The sequence below is a fragment of the Aethalodelphis obliquidens genome, unplaced genomic scaffold, assembly GCF_003676395.1.
Source record: "Aethalodelphis obliquidens isolate GAN/ISIS:26980383/991018 unplaced genomic scaffold, ASM367639v1 scaffold110, whole genome shotgun sequence".
NCBI lineage: Eukaryota > Metazoa > Chordata > Mammalia > Artiodactyla > Delphinidae > Aethalodelphis > Aethalodelphis obliquidens.
Genome location: NW_020838054.1, coordinates 2241953 through 2265357, shown reverse-complemented (window position 1 = coordinate 2265357; position 23405 = coordinate 2241953). Strand labels below are relative to the sequence as shown.

Sequence of the window (23405 nt, the reverse complement as noted above, 5' to 3'; positions counted from 1 at the left end):
GACATCAAATGCAACTGCCCACGCCTAAGCCCCACCCACAGGGACGCCGACATCTTCCCCGCTCCCCCCACTGCACCTTCCCTTCAAAATCAAGAGCAGGACCATATCCTGAGTGGGAAGGCGGCTATAGACCGGAGGCATCAACTGAGACAGAAAATTCTAGCTCTATATAGACAGGACAGGTCACTTTGAAATGCCTCAGAGTTAAGCCCATATGGAATCTTGACTCCTTTAAAGGAAAGCTCGGTTCCTTTCTAGGAAAAGTTATAACTCAGACGAGGGCTAACAAGGAGATTGCAAAATCAGGCTTCCTCTAAGATTAAACTCATATTCATGCTGAACTATGAGAGTGGAACTTCAAAGTCATGTCCTTAGACACCTGCACTCATTCATTCAACAAATACTGAGCTCCTACTGTATGCCAGGGACTGCTTGAGGTACTAAGGTTATAGCAGTGAATAACAAAGTTCTCCCTCATATGGACCTGACATTCTCATGGAAGGTGACGCTTCAAACCTTAGATACATGATAGCTAAAGAGATCGATCTGACAGAGAGACAGACAGGTGGATAGATACGGTATGCTAACAATTGCTAAAGAGGGAGAATAAAGGGGACGGGGAGTGTATATGCGGGACAGGTTGCTATTTTGCACAGGGTGCGTGTCCAACGCTTCTGCGCTTGTTTTACAAAGCCTTTGTAAATTTCCTCCTCAGGGCGTTCCCTATCCACAAGAGAAAATCACTAATATTTTGAAACAATATTACATTGATTGTCTTGATTACCCACTTTTTCAACATCCATGACTCTAAATCACTCACTGTCCTGGACTAGTTAGTTTTCAAAAGTTAAACCCCAATTCAAAGGTCTACCACCCATCACTAAGGACCAGCAGAAGAACCTCACACATGCGTGATGGAACTTCCCAAGAGGATCTCCCAAAAGCCTCTGGGCCGGCAATGCGCAGCTCCGTTATTGCAGGGCAGCCCTCATTTGGGTAGATTTAAAAACACACAGCATTTTCTAGTTGCATCACATGTGAAAACAGATGTTTCTGTAGTGCTAGGAAATAGTAGGGTCTCCTGTTTCTTTTAAACATCCTCCTCTACAGTCTTGTTTCAGTCACATCAAATCTATTTTTGGAAGTAGGTGGGGTTTAAATTATATATGAATGCATATACGTGTGTAGAGAGAGTATATACACGTCTATGCAGATCTCCAAAGCAAGTTCACCAGCTTGTCGAATTTGCTTAGCAAACCCTGGTATCACGATTTGAGGCCAGTTAACCTTTCACTTAGCCAATGTGGGTAGCAATACACATCTCCAGCTGGTGGTAGAGAAATGAATAAAGTGTGCTCCTCCATGGAGATGCTATTATTAGCAGATTCCTGGCCACTCCCACTTATAGGGTTTGATAATGCGGACACCAGTGGGTGTGGACGAGCCTCTTGGCTGCCCCCGGCTTGCCCTGCCAGTAACTCACAGGGCTGCCATGGAGTTAGACAGCCATTCACTCCCTGAAGCTGCTAACAAAATAAGCAAACATCCAGAGTTTTCTGAAATATTTTCCCTAACTACGTGGACCCCGCTTGTGGGAACGTGGGGGTTAAGAGAAGAAGGAAAGCAGTCAAAATATTAGGGTGTGTTGGGCTTCCCTGGTGGCGCAGTGGTTGGAGGTCCGCCTGCCGATGCGGGGGACACGGGTTCGTGCCCCGGTCTGGGAAGATCCCACACGCCGCGGAGCGGCTGGGCCCGTGAGCCATGGCCGCTGAGCCTGCGCGTCCGGAGCCTGTGCTCCGCAACGGGAGAGGCCACAACAGTGAGAGGCCCGCGTACCACAAAAAAACAAAAAAACAAACAAACAAAAAAAATTAGGGTGTGGCGAGGACAGGGAAATGGATACTGAGGAAAAGATCTGCAACGTCATCAGCAACAATTCTATCTTGGATTTAAATGACCTCGGAGCATGAGGGTACATGGATGCACAGAGTATACAAATGTGTGTGCATGTAAACACTGGATTATAACGACACATGATCTCCCGCCATGCTACAAATTCTACAAATGGAAACATTTTCCTGTGGAAGAATGATTTACCTTTTTTTTTTGTCTTTTTTTTAAATGTTGACTCTCCAGGTAACTGCTGTTGGTTTAGGCAAAAGCTTTAATAAAGCAGAAACTATTTGTTTCCTATTTCAGTCCCTGGCCAAAGTAAGTCATTCCTCCTGTTCTCGGTCTCCCTAAACTAGTGGTCAACGAAAGAACTTATGACCCCAGGCTTCTGACTTTGAACATGTTCTGCGGTAGATGGAGGATGGATTTAGCGTTTTGGAGCCCTCTGCATAGTTACCAGGGGGGCCATGCATCATTTCTCCAGAAATCAAAATAGCCCTACTGTGCTTACATTTGTGGATGATAAAAATACATTCAGAAAGAATTTGTATGTCTGTGGAACGAATTCAGAAAACAAAGCTAGAATAATAGTGTTCTGTGTCATGCCTACCGAAAATAGTATGTCTTAGTGTAGCCTAGATGTTTGAATAACGTGAAAGGTACTGTCTGAAAATTAAAAACTTTCAAATGTAAGAAACAGTCAAGGGTTGGTAAAGCCACAAGGGGACAGCTGGAGGCTCAGAGGCACCCTGCAGGAGCGAGAGTTGCATAAAAGTCCACAGAGAAGGATTAGCCAGATGTAATCAGAAAGGATTTGATGTCTATTTCCCCACAAACCTTTTTTAGAGGGTGCCTTATAATCCATCCCTACATCGCACCTTTAAGTTTCCGTAACAAAAGACTCCTGTTTAGCGTTTCTTAGTTGCGTCTACACTGTACTACTCTCCTCTTCATGCTAAAAGTGGGGCCCAAGTCTTTGGTGGTGTGTTGCTTCCAGTAAGCTTGGTATTTCCTGCTCCTGTGAAAAACGCCTCTTCTCCTTAGCTGCCTCGACCTCCCAGATATTGCTCACAACACGCACGTGCTTTCCTCTCGTCGTGCCTTTTGAAAGTGTTGTTGTCTTTTGAATGGCTTCATCCCCACTGTTCACTGGGGCCCCTGCTGAGCTAGGGAGAGCCCCCTCCAAGCACTTGCTCGATCCTGCATCCCAGCCACGGAAGATGCTGCATACGCTTCAGTCGCAGAGCCCGTGGGGCATGATGTGTCCGTTTCCTCCCAGAGTGTGCCAACTTTCAGGGCAGAAGCTTTCCCTGACTCCTCTGCCTTTCAGTGGAGCCTGGCACACAGTAGGTACACAAATCATGTTGATTCAAAGAACACATGACATGACTTCTTGGAATCTCGAGCAGCTCAGCCACGTGATTCTGAGTTTTCAACAGTTTTCTGAAAGATCGCTGAATGGTAATGTTAAAATAAAATTCTAGGTGTAACTCATATATCAAAAACTCAGTTCGCTTGTGTGCATGGATGAAACAAAGTCGTCCATTTTTGTTTAAGCAGCAAATGCTAATACGAAGAACAGAGTTAGCAAGTAACACGCTACTTAATGAAGTACAGGATAAAAAGAGGTGTTTTCAAAATGTTGCCTAAAAAGGGGCTGAATTTCCTTTAAAATGGTTTAATTGCACCTTTGCTGGCTTGCTTGAGGCCGCTCTGCTCCAGCAATAACTGAGTGCTTTCTAGTTCCATTTTATCATCACGGTTCTTAGTGTTAATTGACCACCTAAAGAAGAAAGGTTCTCCTCAAGCCTTTAGAAAGATGAGCGGTGATAATGAGACACACCACCATGCTGGAAGTTTGGAAGAAACTCTTCCTTATAAAGTTAACATAATCGAAGTTGGCCTAATTGTTAAAGTGCCTGCAATTGTGTGGGTTCGTTACTTTTTGAAGCATTTGTTGTCATATTCTCAGAAACCAAACTGTCACCAAGGTTAGATAATAAGACTTTTAAAGCCAACAACAAATTTATAGGCACTGAAAGTGACCATGTGTGTCCTAAGAGGTGAGGAGAACACGGCAGCAGGTTCAAAGTGGAAAGAGTTGCTGGAATCTCAGGGTTCTGGGCAGTCCACTCTCTAGGTCTCAGCTGTCTCCTCCGAGATTCCCTAGATGATGCTACTCCAATTACCAAGGAAAAGGAGGGTGTCCAGAAATCTGGGCAAGTTTCATTAGCTACGAATATGACTGCTAGGACCTTCTGCCTCCAATTATAGCTATCTGGACGACACAGAGAGCACATTTTATTTTACGTAGCTGTTTAAAAAGAGGTTTTATTGTTATCTTTCCTTTAACTACCTTTAAAATGGCCAGAGCCGATGAGAGGGTGACTGTGCTTTAGCTGACATCGTAGAGAGCACACGGATGACTGCTGGCTTCTGGGATCTCATTCAGAGGGACCTAACCCTAAACGTCCCCTCCCCTCATTGAGAACTGCTCCTCAGGACACCCACAACTGATAAAAATCATCGACAGTATGACACAGTAAAAGACACAGGAGACAGTCTATCATTTCAGACATGGGGGATTTCTTTCCTTCCCGTGGTGGAGTTTTTCAATCATCTGCTCACCTCGAGTACTCTTGTTAGAGACTGGACACCAGTGAATAGGTCCTAGGTTTCTCCAACCACCTACGGAGGCCAGACCTCCATGTGGTCCCTTTATTTTGCATAGAGCGGAGCATCCGATTCTGTACCCCATGAACCCCTGTGCTGGATAAAGGTGCCCTCTGGTCCAACACATCTGGGAAACCTTGGGTAAGACAAAGATAAGCTGGTCTCTTTCTACAGAACCTCTCTGAGCCTGCGTTATTCACAGGGTGCTCCAGGAAAGGGCTGGCACAGTGTCTGCCGAAGCTCCGTGGTGCTGGAGCCTTTTGTTCCAAAAGGAGACAGTCCCGCAAGACTCGACAGAACACAGTACAGAAGCCATGGCCTTATCGTTCTGAGAGGACATGGAGGCTGCAGGGATGCGCTGCGTGTCTGTGACGTGCATGTGTCCAAAAGCACCAAAGAGATACAAACTCCAACCACAAATCACCTTTGGTCACAGGGGTCATCTAAAAGGCTCAACCCAACATCCCTGGAGCCACGCTAATCTATCTAACGTATTTCTTTAAAACTTTAGTGATGTGGCTTGTCCCCCATTTCATGAATGCACGAGGCAGAAATTATGGGAAAAGGCACTGTGTGTGTGTGTGTGTGTGCCCGTGTGCATGTGTGTGTATAAACGCATATATCATATATGCAACGTTTATAATGTATGGGCTGGTACGCATCTACATCAAACTTTACCATCAAGTATTTCCTCAAATAAGCATCATTATAAAACAGAATTTGAAGCTTTGGTTTACGTTTAAGAGGTGGAAGAACCATGTAAATAATCTAGCTGAGGTGTGTAGCAAGGAAGGAACATATCCGATTTCACACCACAAGCTAGCGTTAGATTCAGGACTAGACCCCAGGTCCACGGGCTCTTTGTTTACGTTTAATAACTAGTGGACTAACTGGCGATTCACAGTAACAAGGGAGAGGTCTTCAATGGTATCCGACTCTACCAAGCTCATTTCTCTTATGTGGATAAGCTCCGAGGGCCCTAGGCCACCATTTCTTCCGAGCCTCAGTTTCCAGCCGGTCCTTTCACCGTCTGCTACCTCAGCAGCAGTGTCTCAAGCCAGCAGTCTCTGAAGTCCTGGTCCTAACGTCCCTTCCTCCTCTCCCTCTCCCCCATCTTCTCCGATAGTGATATAACTAGAAGCACTTTCCATCCCGAGAGCTTCCCCTGTACCTTATCTGTCCCCACTTAGCAAACGTACGTCTCTCTATCTTGTATTTAGTTCTTTACAAACCGATTTGATCTCTCCTCCTGGACTCTAAACTCCTCGAGGGTAAGACCCGTGTCAGGTTTATTTTTAATTCCCTCAGCATCTATCACAGTTCCTGGAATGCTGGAGATCCTCAGTAAATATTCATTGGATGAATAATGCACAGACGTCGTGGTCAGGGAGATCTTTGTGGCTATTTGTCATTTTCAATAATGAAACCACCGTATCTATAAGACGGATCAGTGCCTAAATAAAGCTGTAATTTCCCAAGCAGAGCGGATGCGGGTCCCGATTTGTGAAAGACAACCACCACGTTGCTTAACGTTGTTAACGTGTGAACGCAAGGAAGAATTTCATGCTTGCTAACTGCTTGCTTGCCCACCCTTTTGGTAACAGATGTCAACCTCGGTTAGATTCAACTCAACTTATTAGTGCATGGCTTTTAGCCAAAAGCAATTCACATTTGCAGAAGTGTACTATCACATATGTCTTAATAACAGAAATGCGTTTTTTTAAAAAAATGTATGTGATAAGTCACATATGGTAAAAGAAATCTGTACATCTCTCAGGCCTTGACGCCACAATGAAGCTTGCAGATAATTGCTGCAGAACGTTCATATACAAGCGAGAGTCTCTCTGACACATGAAAGAGGCCCGGTTTGAACATACTAACCAAGCTTTGATACGGGCATGGTTCCAATTGACTGATAGGTACACCAGTATCTCTCGTCCTGATCACTGATCTTAAGAACGTACAATTTTGATTCTTATCCTCAGAGGTAACGTTGAATGTTTCAAGGTAAAATCGTTAGTGTATCCAGGTACATTATGTGCTTACATTCACTAAGCGTATATTTAATTTCTCCTTTGTATGGAGTGTAATTAATGAGTACCACCGTCTCCCTACGGTGACGAAAGAAGCTTACAACCATGAAGGTATTAAAAATAAATTAAACAAGTGGTTGAGAAATAGGGAGGGGGAAGGCGAACCTTTAGAGAAGAAAATATCCAAAGTACATAACATCGTGAAACATTTACCCTCACTTGAATCGAAAGCTTAATTAGCCTTAGTTAGATCTTGGGAAGTAATAGAATTTTAGAAAATGTATATGCCATTTGCAATACATCCATCTACACACAACTTGGAAGCCTACCAACGTGCTCTAGTTATGTGTTTACGGGTTTCTGAGGCATCACTGCTCCGTCAATGGACCTCATATCCATAACGATTTTCAATGATCCTGAATTCGGAACGGTCTCTGTGCTCCGAGTAAGGATTAGGTGATACCTCAGCCCCAGAAAGTCCTGAACACAAGATAAAGGGCTCAGTAAATACCTACTCAGTGTTTTAGAGGACAAAAAGAGAAAGGGTTCATAGTTTAACCTTCGCTGTCACGGGAAAGTTTACATCTGCACCTTTTCCTACCTGACCAGCCAGAGCAGGGGTCGGCAGATTTTCTCTGTAAGGGGCCAGAGAGTAAATATTTTTGGTTTAGTGGTTTGTACAGTCTCAACTCTGCCACTGTAGCACGGAAGGAGCCACAGGCGATACTGAAACAAATGAGTGTAGCTGTGTGCCAATAAAACCGCTTTTATGGACACTGAAATTTGAATTTCGTATAATTTTCACATGTCATGTAATAGTCTTCTTTTGATTTTTTTCCCCAACCATTTGCCAAACTCTGCACCAGAGGATGACATCCAATCACACATAATGATCATCTTCACCAATCTGTGTTCATACTTGAGTTGTAAGTGATGCCTCCAGACCTCTACTTTTCCAGCAAGGCTGTACACACTTTTCATTGTACGCTCAAACAATCACATGTTAATTCTCATATACAAGATCAAGCCAATAACTGGTCAGAGGCAAAGCAGTTAGTAGGAACCAGAGCAACGTAGGAACATTTTACACGTGGCATGAATCAGAAGAAGAGAATGGACGCCTTGGTCAGTTACAACACGCGAACCCTTTGGCCCCGACACTCTACTAGGGTAGGTACCAGTCTTATTAAGCCTCCAGGCCAGGTGCCTGAAAGGAGTGTTTTCTGGGATGTGTCCAATTTGTTTACTTGTGCATTCACTGAGAAAACACGTAACAAACGCTGACTCTACTTGGGATCGCAGTGCACTGTGTGTAACTAAAATTCTCTGGCAGACGTCAGAAACGGAAGGAGGACCACTATACGAAAAACTTTTCAAAACTTCGCTTCTGCTCTGCTGTCAGGCAGTTTAATTGAGCCGTGCTCTGAAATTCCTGTCCCTGAGCTGAGGTCTTGAAGAAGGCTGTCTTCTTAAAGTACCCAGGTGGCTGTGGCTGGGCAACTGAGTTAGGTATCAGGTATTAGGTACCAAATGCAACAGGACACTCAAACTCACGCTGACAGCGGTATCTTATCTAATTGGAAGACAATTCTCAACACCTCCCAGTCGGTTGTGACTTAGGTTTGCTACTGGACAGATCTTCAAATATATTAAAGAGTAAAATATTGTTCCACGTTCTATTAGTAACCCTTTGGCTCTTCTAGTTTTTCTGTTTTCTCGTTACAACATTCCTTAAAGTGCTAGACATTCGATACAGTCTGTACTGTGAATTAGCCAGAGCTCTTAAAAAATATAATTATCTGTAGGGTCGAATTCTCACAAGGAGCAGACAGAAAACTGGTCCCACTTCCAGGCCACCAGTACGATTTAACAAAGCCCCGCACACTGCCAATAGGCTGTCTTGTGCACGCAAAGAGGGAGCTTGGGACTCGCTTCCTATCGGGAGGGCTTGAACTTGGAGATGTCTGTCCCACTGAGGGCAAGATTTACACTCCGCCAGCCTCTGCCCCATCCCTTGTGACCCGGGGCATGCATCTGCCCGCGGGTGAACTGGAGGGAGGGGCGCAGTCGGACTATGGGAAAGAAGATCACTAATGGCCCACCCAGGGACTCAAGACCTGGCCTTGGCCTCATTAGCACCATCCTCTAATCCGTGGAGCTTGCCTGCCATGGGCTCGCAGTAGAGAAGCCTTCCGGGCAAAGACAGAAAAGAAATCAGGCTGCAGGGAAGATTTCAACCGCAACCAAACAACCAGACCAAAATTCAGCTACTAAAAATGCTCCCATAGGACGACTATAGCATAATACATCTCCAGACCGCAGATAGCCCTCCAGAGGCTACAGGAGGCTGATAAGGAATATTCCATGGCCTAAGAAAATTAAATTTAGAAACAAAGTACACAAGACCTTTTGGAAAAATGAATTGGAGCTTGGATTTAATGGTGTGCTAAACACTACCCTGGTGACTTGGAAAAGTTAATTATTTTATAAAACACAAGCAGCCTTCTTGTCACTGGCATTAGCTGAACCATTCTCCCAGAAACTATTAAAAATCAATGCAGTCCCAACTAGATAACTGGATAACTAACCATATATATCCAACTCTATCAATAATAACATTAAATGTGAATGGATTTAACAATCCAGTCAAAAGGCAGAGACTGTAAGACTGGGTGGGGGGGGGAAACAAGATTTGACTATATGCCATCTACAGGAGACACACTTTATATTAAAAGATACAGATTAAAAAACAAATCAATGCACTCCCCATTTCTGCATTTGTTATCCACTCTAATGGAAGTCGGCTGACATAAGTTAACACATAGTTCCTAGAGATGTGATATTACCAGACCTGTAGTAACCCGGCAAATGGAGCAGATCTTCCCTAGGCCACATGGCTGGTGGAACTGGTATGCATCATAACACTGCAATCAGATGTCACAAACCCAAATGACAAGACAGCCATCTTTAATTTGAAAGTCTCCCTTCTGGAAGAGACAGGCTGTCTAAGATGTGCTATATTTAAAAGAGTGCTGTGCAGCTTGTTTATAATTTAAGAGTGTCTCATAAAATGCCTTGGAAATAGCTCTCTGTTAGCTAGAAAAACCTTCAGTTAAATATATTTTTATGAGCTTTTCATTAACAGAGTAGCGAGGCCTTGATGCTGAGGTGCCAAACCTCCCCACGTGGCTGGAAATCACTTGGCACATTTTCAGCCATTTACGTCTCTGTCATAGGTCCAAGGTTTGCAATTAAAAATGTAATCTTTTTAGCATGTGCAAAACCCAAAGGCTTGAAGTGCTCTGCATTGAATATGATTATAATAGTATTTGGCATCTACTCATGGACGGCACATATTAATTTATGTAAACTGGGCATAACTTGGAGCACTTCCTCATCAGGACCACAGGAAAAATCAAAAAGCTGGTCCCTGCTCATTGGAGGGTTTTTTTTTTCTGCTTGTTTTGTTTTTGTTTTTGTTTTTAAATTGTCATGAATAGAGATGAACTCAAAATCAAGGTCTCTTTTATGACCTTCTTCTTTCACATGCCTGGAGTACATTCAAATGAACACTTCCAACTAATAAAAAAAAAAAGAACTTACGTTACAGGATTATTCTTAGATTTTGCCTTTTCAACAGCCTGTGAACAGAAGAAAAAAATGCAATTAGACAACATTAGCAGGCATAATCTTTGCAACTAGTTACCAAAACAATAAGCAATATAAAATGCTCTTCAGAAACACGAGGAGCTAACCAAGGCAGGCTGCTGGAGATAAGCAGACCGGAGACCCAGAAAGCAATTTTCCTCTCCCGGGGAGCGTGGTTACCGGTCCAAGTGCAGCTTTCAGACACAGGCGGGCACTGCCAGGGCTGCCTGGGAAATTCAGCAGTGCCTGTGAGAGTGGGCCCTTAGGTTCATAACTCCATCCCCCTCTCTCCACTTTTCCTCCAATTTTGTTTTTTTAACCTGAGCCCTGTGCTTGTGGAAAACAGCGATCATTAAGAACTCCCCCATTCCCACTCCATCCTTTCACGTTCTGGAAAATGGCTAATTTCAAAGGACCACACTGCCATCCACATTCTGAGATAAGACTCAACTCTATCCTTCCTCATGACTCCCCTAAGTTTCCTGTATGGTTCTCCTTTCTATTTGGGCTGACCATCTGTTGATCACTAGAAAGGGACTGATGATTTATTGAGACCTTGTCTCCGCTGGGTGAAAGAAGACAGAGAATCTGGTTTACTGTTCCTTTTTGTGAGTGTATTTTGAGCTCAAATAAATTGAGAATGTACACCCACTGAGACGAGACCAGGTCTTTAAAATGGACGTATGAACTTTGTATATGCTTGACTTATGTCTGAAATTTTAGAATTAAAACTATAAGCTCTCTGTATCTGTCTGTATGTTTATATGTCTGTGATTCAGAAAAGTCTTTCCCTCTAATTATGTGAATATGTAATATTTTCCTACCTCCAGATAATACCAACCAATTAGATTTTAAATCCCTTACACTAAAGGAGCTCATTGTGATTGGCTTAGAGATAAGGAAGTATTCATATAATTGGCCGTTCTCAATATTTCAGAACTATCTCATCTCCCTCCTCCACGTGCACCTGCTTGGATTATGACAGGGTGTGGAGGCAGACACAGAGGGAATGGTCATGGGCACATCTGGGGATTTTTAGATCTCTGGTGGGAAACCGTTCACCCTGCATTGCTCCGGCCCCCTGGCTGCACCTGCCCGGTGATAGAAAGGCCGAAGTATCCATTTCTAAAATCATTTTTATTAGCAGATACCACAAAAGGGCAAGGGCTGACCGATGGCTTGGATCAATTTCCTCCCGTGGAACCTTTAAGAAAACACACACCAAATCATCGAAATGAGGAAATCTCTGGGCCTCTTGGCCTGTGTGCCTTAGATATGGAGGCTGGTCCCAGTTTATTGCTGAACCCATTGATCTGTGTACAGTCCATTTATCATTCATGAAAAGAGCTAGTGATCTTCACAGTATATTAGAAGAAACAACTCAGATCATCTGTCAACAGCCCTCTTATTTCTGTTTCCCTCTCCACAGGGATTGCATCTCCTTCGATTCTTCTGGAATTAAAATGTTGCTAAGCAACACAGCTGGGGGCGCTGATGGCAGAATGGCTACAGTCTATCAAACTGTTTAAGCACCTGGAGGGTTATAGTGATGATTTTTTTTCATACTTCTGTAGCATAATTATGTCATCAGAACCAAACTTGTACCCCGCCAAACTCTTTCAGGCTGTAGAAATAACACTCAGTATGGGGAGCGTTGAAGCAGCGGTTTGCCAACCTCAGGGCTCTTCAGACTCTTTTAAAAGGTATCCATTCGGAGACCTGTATATCTGTGAATCCTGGAGGTGGGTGAGGGCTAAGAGATGAAGAGAATCCTGCTATAAATTAGAAGGCAGAGGCAACCACTTGTAACAGACTATTTAAAATCCAACATTGGACTTGACATCCTGAATGACCAAGGCATAAGCATACTGAACCTTTCTGTGCATAACAACAACTCAGTGCACTTGGAAGCAATTTGTTTTAAATCAATGAAATACTTCCCCAGTTTAGACATTAGTGTTGGAAATCCAAGTCCTTCTCTTCTATTGAGTCTCAGGTTCTGTTTCTAGATTAATACCCGTTAATATTTGGGCACTTTCTTTGGCTCGGTAGGCAAAAATCATTTTCTCACCATCTGTGGCTGAGGGTGAATTTTGGCAAGTATAGTGAGAAAGAGATGGAATGAGGTAACAGGTGAAAATGAGAAAACAAGGACTATGCGTCTGGCTGGCCCAGTCATCTCTCACAGGTGTTTAGGGTATGAATGCCTGAGCAGTCCCTTAAAGGATCCTGAAAGGAAGAGCCAGATGCCGGCAAGGAGTGGGGGAGAGACCTTGACCTTCACTACAGAAGCACAGGCAGTCTGCACGCCCACGCTGGCCTTTTCTACCACCTTTTCTCCCCCAGTCCTGGAGGGTGGAATAGGATATGGCGGCGGGCTGAAGACAGGCCATTGTGGAAATCACGCGAATCTGCTTTTCCCAATCCCTTAAAATCCAAACAAATCTGTTCTTAAAGAAGACTTAGATTATCACAAAGTAATGGACATGGTGTTCCAGTGGTTTCCTTTGAAAGCGAGCTAGATGTGATGGGCTGAGCGTGCCACTGGCCGAAGACGGGGAGGAGAGAAATCAAAGTGACATTGCTTAACCTAGCTTTGATTCAGCGACATGTTTTCTGAAAAGTCTTCTCTTCTCTGTGTGTCGAGACTGTCCCTTAGACCCAGTTATTTTTCTCTAATCAGGAGGCACATAATCACATTCAAGGCCAGTTTCTTTGAAACATATGTCTTTTTATACAGTCATTATAGGAAAATAACTTCATTCAAATTAATTTTTTCCGGGTTGCTTGGATAGTGATGGAAAATAGGCTGAGAGGTTTTCTTTGGAGATTAACCCAGGATCATTCCAGAGTCCCCAGAGCTTTAGTGAGATGCTCTCATGTCACCCTCCTGTGCGCTCACCTCCAAATGAAATGGTTGCAGGGGGTGTCCGCCAGGCATGAGAAACGGCTCACCATTTGCGATCTCCACTTTCACTGTAATTTAACTTTTTTTTTTTTTTTTTTTCGGTACGCGGGCCTCTCACTGTTGTGGCCTCTCCCGTTGCGGAGCACAGGCTCCGGACGCGCAGGCTCAGCGGCCATGGCTCACGGGCCCAGCCGCTCCGCGGCATGTGGGATCTTCCCGGACCGGGGCACGAACCCGTGTCCCCTGCATCGGCAGGCGGACTCGCAACCACTGCGCCACCGGGGAAGCCCTGACTTTGTTTTAAGCACGCTATAAGGAATTATTAAGAGACTTTGAAGAAAAGTTAAGTGAATTATTTGCATGCAAAATATATATGGCTTTAAGGTAAAAGAACTAGTCTAGAAAATATACAAGGAGAAAATTCCTCTTTTCCTTTTATACAAGTTCCAGATACATGTTCAAGAATGTGCTATACCCTGCAAAAGGAGGGAACTCAAAATGAAATGATACAGTGTGATCCACCAAGCATTAAGAGGGTTACATATTGGGATTACAGCTAATTTTGAGTTTAAAAACATACATTAAAGTAATTTAAACTGATTGGAAAATGGAGGCTAGATAGTTAACACTTATGCTGCTTTAATTTGTAACGTCTATATGCTTTTGAAAACCTATATTCTACTTATTTCGTGCCACGTTTCGCTAACACGATACTTATCTTGCCATCAAGGAAGTTCCAACATAAGATAGGAGGATAAAGGGACTTCCCTGGTGGCGCAGTGGTTAAGAATCCACCTGCCAATGCAGGGGACACGGGTTCGAGCCCTGGTCCGGGAAGATCCCACATGCCGCGGAGCAGCTAAGCCCGTGCGCCACAACTACTGAGCCTACGCTCTAGAGCCAGAGAGCCACAACTACTGAAGCCCACATGCCTAGAGCTGGTGCTCTGCAACAAGAGAAGCCACTGCGATGAGAAGCCCACGCACTGCAATGAAGACGCAACGCAGCCAAAAATAAATAAATATTTAAAAAGATAGGATGATAAAATAAATTAAGATGTTAAAAAACATACTCCAATAGGGTGCAACAAGATGCAATGGGCTACAGGTGGAAAGAGTGCTGTGCTAGAAATCCACAGACCTGGGTTCTGCTACCAGCTTCGCCATTTCGTATCATCATGACGTTACCGATGCGGCCAACGCCTGTGAGCCTCAGTTTCCTCATTTTAAAAATGAAGACCATCATTCCTGCTCTGTCTACATCAAGGGTGGTTGTGAGTAGCCAACATCGATGACAGTGCTCTAGAAACCGCAGCACGCTAAGCAAAAAAGTGCATCTTGAATGCGACCGCATTCCACGTAGGCGTCAGCGCGTACATTTTTATTTTTACTGGACTACAGTTGATTTAGAATGTTGTGTTAGCTTGAGGTGTACAGCAAAGTGGTTCAGATACATATTATTTTCAAAATTTTCCATTATAGTTTATTATGGGATATTGAATATAGTTCCCTGTGCTATACAGTAGGTCCTTGTTGGTTACCTGTTTTATATATAGTAGTGTGTACCTGTTAATCCCAAACTCCTAATTTATCCCTCCCCCACCCCTTTTCCCCTTTGGTAACCAGGACTTACGGTGCATTTATATATTTTTATAGCCAGAGAGTTGATGGGTTTTCTGACCAGTGGCCAGGCTGTAGTATCAAATCTATGCAGTTATTCCAACGAGGATTACAGAAGCCATTCAGTTCCTCTCTCCATATCAGAAGCAGTTCTGGGGTGAACAGAATGCTTCTGTCTGTAAAGTCCTACTCGATGAAGACTCTGATGTGTTTAGATCCTGCCAGGCCTAGCCCGGGCAGGGCCTCTCACACAGGCCTCTGCCCTGAACCTTCTTGGGATTGGTGTTGGTGGTAGAGAGGTCAGGACACCCGAGTGCGCACGCTACTGCCCCTCACACTCTCTCCTCCTGCAGGGAAGCCTAGGAAGCATCGTTCTTTTCGCAGAGACTTCTTCATCAGCCATCCCTCCTCTCACACCCACTCCATCCGCAGGGCTCTTTGCTTCTTCATTAACATTTGCCCCTGAGGTTGGGAAGCCCTGAGGATGCTACCCTCAGTGAACCTCCTCCATGATATGGCAGCTTGAGAAATTATATTCCCAGGGAGAAGACGCTCATCTCGTTCCAAGGGCTGTTTACGAGCCAATTCCTGTCTCATTACCAGCATTGTATTCTTCTTGGTATCCTGCTAAGCAGCGAGTTTATTTCCTCGGGAGGGATGATGTGGCTAAGGACACGCTTGGAGTTGCTCACTCATTAAATCTAGCTTCCTAAAAAGAAGAAGGCCCTTGTCTTTCTGTTACATGGCTGCACCAAAGCTGAAGTGACTCGAGGGCCACAGTGAATTCCATGAACCATCAAATGCAGTTATCGTGAAAAAACAGAAAGAAGGAAGGGAGGAAGGGAGGAAGGAAGGAAGGAAGGGAGGAGAGTGGCTCTCTATTGAGCCCCATCCTCCAGGGCAGACAGAACATCCTATTTCTTTAGGGAGAAAATGCTACAGATGATAAAGTGGAAACTTGCGAGTCACATTCTATATACTGACTGAACTTTTACAAAATTCTTCGGTAAGGTGATTCTGCCCCAGTGATTACATATCATGAACTGTTACTTTAGTCCAACAGACAAATATACTATATTCATAAAAATATTTGGGGGCTTTTAAGGAGCATGTCCTGAACGTTTATACCCAGACTTATGACGCTACACCCCCGAGACTGACAGAAAACAAACTCAGTGCAATATGCTGGTCTGTTGGTCTGCTGAGACCATCAAAGTGAGCACTTAGGAGGCCTAGAGAGACTGGAGCCATGGACTCATTTTACAAGGCCACGTAGTCAGGCACTGCTTTCCTCCGTAATCAATAATCATACTGTCGGTCAAGCATAAAATGCGATTCTGTTACCACTGTTTTGCATGCCTTTTACATTTCCTGTTGATATGCTTTTTCCTGGCATTCTACTAGCAGACACACCCAAACTGCATGTATACAATACATTTCTTGATAAAAAGTGAAAAGTCAATCATTCAGATAGTTTCAAATAACTGGATACTATGCATTATGGAGAGAAGACAGAAGAGCAATCGATTGCACTGGTTTTTGTATTTCTATGTTTTACCTTTAATTTTTCATGGGGCAACTCTGCGAGACACAGCCATACCTTCATTTAGTGGCAGGTACTGGTAAACTGCATTGATTGCTAAGTTCAGGAGAGAAACTCCTCTATTAACAAATGAACTCGTCATTAGGGTATTCAGATGGTCGAAAATCAACACCTACAGAATGGGTTAAGTCAATTAAAGAGACATATCCTGAGAGCACTTGCACAAATATAAAAATGAATTGCTTAATTACAGCATTTAAATAGATTGCGCTGGAATGAGGAAAACATCAAGAGGCTTACATTCTATCCTACGGGCTGAGGTATCGGCTGGCAGCACGCACGCACACCCAGGATTGCAGCTTAACAGGAGAAAATGTCACTCAGCATTTTGCAACACCTGGATGCCTGCCTGAATTTCTGACAATCTCTAGGAAGACACTTCCCACTATGTTTAACCCTCTGGTGGATGAGTGCCCAGGAGGGAACATGGAAACATCCTGTATTTGAATCTTGAACCTGAAAGAAGCAAAAACACCTTCCCTAGCTTTAGAGTAGTGGGCTTCTCCGATTTTAATTTAATTCATTGTTTTCGATGCATACGTGATGTAGGCGTGTGCTAGACACCATGGGGGCAGGATTAAAATTTTGACGGGCAGAGACTGGAGGAAATTTGTTCCAGGTGTCCGGCACCTGAGAGTCACTTAATAAACATGGGCTGGGTAAAAGAATCGGGGCTGATTGTAGAGTCTGAGAGGCCGAGCACTGCTCCGGGGAAGAGGGAGCGCCGGCGGGTCCCCAGCTCTGTGAAGAGAAGAGAAGAGGCCTCTGGAGGAAAAGCTGGGCTCCAGGACCGTGTGCATCTGGATCCGTCCTGCAACTGCCCACGAGGCTCGAATTCACGCCCCAACGAGGAGGGAGTACGGAGCGGTCCAGACGGTACCTTTCCATCGTGCTTTCCGGCAGAAGGCTGTGCCCCCTCCTCACCCTTCCTGCAGCTATGGTCTTGCTGGAGACTTACTACTTCTCACTGGGACCACAGTCACTGCCTCTCCTTTGGGCCGCTGGTCTCTCTAGCGTTACCCCATTTTACGCTCCCTTTGATCATGAATCCCCCATAGCTTCCCCAGGCTCATCGAGTTCCTGATCAACTTCACCCAACCTGCCGCTCAAGACCCTACCAAGGCCAGTTGAACACAGGCCTCATAGCGGGTCCTACTTGTCCCCACATGTGTAGGAGTTTTCTGCGTGTCTGGCCCCGAGATGATGCGATAACAGGACTCAGTAGTGCCTGCATTCCATTAAGGCTTGCTCCCTCTAGGCTGACTCTTTTGCTGGATACAAAACCCTTTAGCAAGATGCATTTGTCAACTGGTGATTTTGTTTATAACCAAGGTTTTGATATATTGTAACTTAATGAAAATGAACTGTCTTTGGTGAAGAAGCACGTTTCACTCCTAAGACTCATCCGTCGACACTAATCATTCTCTAAGTGGAGTAAATACGGAGACACGAGGCAGAGCAGCTCAGCACTGGCTTATTTATTCTGCCCATTAGAAGGGCCAAGGTAAGTGGCACTCAGTTATTCTGTTCCCCTGGGGCTTGTGGATTTGAAAATTCAATTTTCTTTCCCCCAGCCAATCCGAGCCTTCTTGCCTCTGGTACTAGGGAGGCACCCCTCACAAAATGACACGTGTCCTTTGCTGGGAGATGATAAAGACCTAATGGAGGCTCTCTCTCTACTATGTGTAACGAGGAAAACGGGAAGAGTATTCTTAGTGCCTAGTAGGTACCCAATAATCTAAGTATGCCAAAACCTACATGGGAGTGAATACTGATGACGTACCTTCAGTAATAGCAGACTAGTGTGTTCAGGCTTTCCGTCCCTTTAGAGCGTATTATACTCGGGCCAAGGACGCTACATCCATTTTTATCATCAATCTGTATTAGAAAACCCAGTAATCCTTCCACCCTCGTTTCTCCTTTATTCTCACACTATGACTACACTCACAACACTCTGACGCCAGATGTGTGTGGGGTCTTCCCACACCAAGCAAATTTCTGCAACGCCAGCTAGGTGCCCGGCCATTTAACTCAATTCTGACACTGTCTACCTGGAGAGAGCATCACATCCCACTGGTTAAGGGCTCAGTCCCACAGGACTGCCTCCGCCCACTTCAGATGCCAGTCTCAAGCCCAAGTTGTCACCTGTGCTTCTGATCAATCGGCTTATACATCAGAGGTTCCAATAGCCACCCTGGAAGCTCCACGAACCCCATACATGCTCCGTAAAGATGGGAGGGTGGGCTTGGGCATGCCAAGCTTCCACTCGTGGCTTGGTCTTTCTGGTGACCAGCCGGCCCGCATCCAGGAGCCCACCAAGAGTCACCTCATTAGAACAAAAGACACTCCTATCACCCGGGAAATTCCAGGGGATTTAGGACCCTGGGTCAGGAACCAGGGTCAAAGACCAAATACTAGAACAAAAGATGCGCCTACTGCTTTTATTACTGAGGAAATTATGAGGGATTTAGGAGCTCTGTGTTGGGAACCAGGGCCAGAGACCAATGTGTATATTCTCTGTTATTTCACAATACAACTGACTTCTCTGTGCCCCAGTGCCCTTGTTGGCAAAATTAGGCAGCTGGAATAAAGACTCTCTGTGGTCATTTTAAGGTCTGGTAGTCTATGTTTTAATACACACACAAGTATTTCAGCATACACACACACACACACACACACACACACACACACAATATATATATATATACATATACAATTCAGGGATAAATATGGAACTCCCATTGTGGAGTCAACCTCCATTAGCAAGAAATAAGATCTATTAGCAAGTTTATAGATGTTTATATCTAATGTTCCGAAGATCCTATGAGATACTTCATGATACGTGCGTTACGCCCTGCCACACGTTTTGGAAAGGTCTGCTGCTTTTATCTGCCCACCCACTTGAATTTCGAATCTTTAACCTAGGATCGCTAGCTAATCTCAAATTTGGATACCTGTTCTGTGTGCTTACAATGCTTCTGCTCTTTGCTCTTGCTAAATCAATAGAAATAAGTAAATACATCTGCTTAAGAAGACAGATTCTGCTTTCCATTCCTGACAAGATCCTTGGGCGTTTGCAGCCTACCTGATAGATTTTCCAGCAGATGGCAGACATTTGGGGAACAGAATCAAGCATTCCTAGGCCCTAAACCAAAGCCCCAGAACATTTTTCCAAGCCAGCATCTAAATTTCAAAATCTTACATTTTCAGTTTGGCAAAGAGTTTTATTACTGGAGACATTCGTACTGCTCTAACAGATGCTAGAACCCTGATTGAACTCAAAACGTGGACACCTCCAATAAACTTAGGTACACGTGGTACACTGCCTGGGGGTTGTTAGCTGATGACTAAGACAGAACCTCCAGGCTGCAGCCATGCATTTGGGACCCAAAGTGGGGCAATGAAAGGGCTTAAGGAAAAGAGCAAGCTTGGACCAAAGACAGAGTGGGGATGGGGGTGGCGAGAGGAGCGATGCTGTCCAGCCACTTCCTGCAGCCCAGAGGTAGCGACAAGGGTAACACGGTGATACCTGTTCTTTCCAGCACTTTGATTCCAATTGACTTAATGATTCCCAGCTTCCCAGAGGTGGCTGCTACTCCCCCTACCACCCTCTGCACAGCGCCGGATATGTGCCGTGTGCTCTCTGTAGACAAAAGGCTGTGGTCATCCCTGTCCTACTGGAGAGTTATCGTTTCTGAAAGGACAAATTGTACACATTTTTGTTTCCCCTTGGACCTTGGGGCAAGCAGCACATCCTCGCCAACACATCGCCTCGTGTGATTTAAGGCCATGGTGAGAAAGTGTTACGCTAAGCAAAACAGCCATTGGGTTTGCGATGGAAATGCTCATAGATGGACACTTCCTAAGTGGTAGTGGTTGTTCGTCAGTATCCGGTCATCAGCAGTGACGGACATGACACGCGTGCAAACGCTGTGCTCCTCTGCACCTGTGTGCTCAAAGCATTCTATGAAGATTACAATAAGAAGGCAATCTACGGAGATTACGAGTCAAAATATTTGGCACTAAAAGAAGACCTAATTACAATGAAAAAATTCAGCAAGCAGGTTTCTAAACAGTCCTAGACTTGCCTGGAGCATATTAAAAATCACATCATACAAGCCCTAAGCAATTTCTTATTAATCTAGTCTCTATGCTAATACAGCCAAATGGAAAACACAATCTTGGGACTCTGAAGGCCAATGTTATTCTATTAACCTTATATGTTATCCTATTTACTTTCCTGTCTTTAATGAATAAATTAAAAGATCCGTATGGATTTTATTCTGCTACCTTCTGCAGCCTTCACAGCCCAAACGCCATCACATTTTGTGGGGCGTTTCAATGAAAGGCAATGGCAGGTAAACTGTTTACATTAAAAGACTCTATCAAAGTTATTTCGCACCCGGTTTCATCCTAATCCATCTGTTGTTTCTACAGCCCTGACGGGCTGACCTCTCTTGCCGTGGGTGCTATATTGATATCATTACGGAAGAGGCCTTCCCCAGCCTTTCTGCTGATAACAAAGTAAATGGAAATGTAGAGAAACCTTGGGGAGGTAACAACTTGTTCAGCGCGATGAGAGAAGAACTGTGGCTAAAATATAGGAAGCATTATAGCAGGGAAGAGTATCTGTTGTCACAACGAATGAATTCACTGTAGCGCATCAGGGGCCAGCCGAGAGCAGCAGTAAACTGTATTGCCCCCCTTTTCATTAGCAAACTTTAAACAGAAAAGTGGGCTTGAATTTCACTTAGCCACTAGGTTTGGAAAGTTCAGTATGCATCCCAAGTACAAGGAGCACATCCCAAAGCTGCCAGCATGTTCAGATTTTCTGCTACCATGTAATTCATTGCATATGCAATTATCAGAGAACAACCTAGCCAGCGAGCTGGTCCCACAATAAGAACAAGAACAAATAAACGAAAATGAATCAAGTATAAAACCCAAATCAAGAACCTGGACTAAAAGCTCGAAGACAATATTTTTCTGTAAATGTTCACAGGCTTGAGGTGCAGCTCTGCTACTAGCATCTAGTTGAAAAGTCCAAAAAAAAAAAGAAAAGTCCACACGTCCCCAGTAACCTGCTTTGAATTAAGTACCACATTTCTAAGGGCAATCCCTTGGCAGAAAAAGAAAGAAGACTGGTTAAATAAAATTGGGTACATCGGAGCTACTTACGATAATACGTCCAGACACAACTCATTAGAATGTCTTTGTGCTCAAAGCAAACTGAAATTGTCCAGCTCTGTTTTTAAAGCACCCACTTTAAAGTGTTTTTAAAGCACTTGGAGTTTTTAAAGCTCCAAGCTCTACCTATAGAGTCCTTTAGCTGAGCCTGGTCACTGACTGAGCATTTCCAGCCATAGTGCCCGTTTTCGGAATTTCTAACTGGGCTAAATGAAGTCACCTAAGGTTTCAGTTTCATTCACATTAATCATAAGATGGTATTACTATTAGAATTCCCTAAAGGTCGTTTCTAACAATACCTATTTCTTTTATGGCCTTTGTAATGCTAAAGTCTGATGCTGCTAACACCAGTCCGAGATGATTAGGGCAAGGGAGAGCCGTGTCCGGATCTAACCCAGCTTCAAAACCCAGGCATCACAGACCGTCCTGCTGCCAGGGTATAACAGACATTACATGCTTCAAGCTGCGTAAATCAAACATCAGGATAACACGCAAGGAAACATCAAGGGGATGTTTACCTGGCTCTATGAATGTGTACTGGAGGGGGCTCTGGAGTTGGGCCACCACACATTCTAGAAGCCTTTGGAATAGGTCAAATTGTGGATAGGTTAAAACTTCAAAGATGACAATTTTAATAAACCTGTCAATACGATTTCGTTGTTAAAAAAACATTTGTGACGGATTAGGCTACTCATATTGAAAGAGGAGCACCAGGTCTATATCTTTAGATCTTTCACTGAACTGCAAACACAGCATCAATAACTGCTTCTCAGCTGTAAATGAAAATTGATTCCAGGTTTAACCCCTCATTTTCAGGAGTTCTTTTAATCCCGAGAAACATAAGAAGAAAAATGGACCAAAAGGAAAACTGCAGGTTCAGTGGTATGAGGGGCGAGGGTGTGCAGAGAACCCCACGCCGAGGCACATGCAGGAAGCCCGTCCTACTGGATCGTGCTGTGCTCAGGCCAGACCCCAGGGGACTCGTCACAGCATCGCTGCCTGCCGTGCATGACTGGGTTGAAAATGGCAATTCAATAACTGTTGTATGGAGAAGGCCAGGGTTGGGTTTCATATTTATGATGCCAAGAGTGGCAGCTGAGAAGGAAAACGCAATCAGCTGGCTAATGGGCATCATGGAGACCCCCATATCCCAACCATGCTATTGTTTTAAATTTTTATTGAAATATAGTTCATTTACGAAAAAGAATGTGTGTGTGTGTGTGTGTGTGTGTGTTGTGTATAACTGAATCACTCTGCTGTACATCCAACCCTGTTATTGAGAGCTGACTTCAAAAACAAAACAGAACATACTGCAACTCGTATGTTCACGCAGACTAAGTTCAAAACACTGCATCCAATTCAAACACTGTTCTGGAACATTCCAATGTCCGATGTCAACTTTAAGTAATTATTTATTTTCCATTCAGGGGAAGTTCCTGAGAGAGAACCAAGGTGAGAGTAGAGTGTCACAGCAGACCGTTATAGCCTTTCTCCAGGGCACAGTGAGAACTCAGAAAGAGAAATAAGAACTGCGATCCGAAGGTATGACTCAGCTCTCCACCCATGTCAGTCCTTTGAAGAAAAACTCTTTTTCAGAGACACATAATTCTCCTGGAGGACTTGGTGCAGTGTCATTGGCAACCTGGCCTTTCTTCCTGGGATGTCTAGGTTAAAACTTGTCAGAGCTCAGAGGGGAGGAAACGTCATTCATACCCAATGGATGTCTTTTGGGTGCAGTTAGGACATTCAACCCAGTTCCTAGCAGATCCCTCTGGGCACCAAGGCCAAAATGAAGGGCAAGATCTATTTACCAATGGACCCCAAAGAGGGCGCTTCCAGTT

The 23405-nt window shown here is 44.3% G+C and overlaps 1 protein-coding gene across 1 annotated transcript in view; it reads right to left on the bottom strand.

Annotated features, from left to right (window-relative positions):
* The window catches only part of AFF2 (ALF transcription elongation factor 2), a 487389-nt gene that overhangs the window by 75415 nt on the left and 388569 nt on the right, over positions 1-23405 (bottom strand). Inside the window, 1 exon segment of the mRNA XM_027096865.1 lies at positions 10203-10240. Within this exon segment, the coding sequence (XP_026952666.1) occupies positions 10203-10240 (38 nt within the window).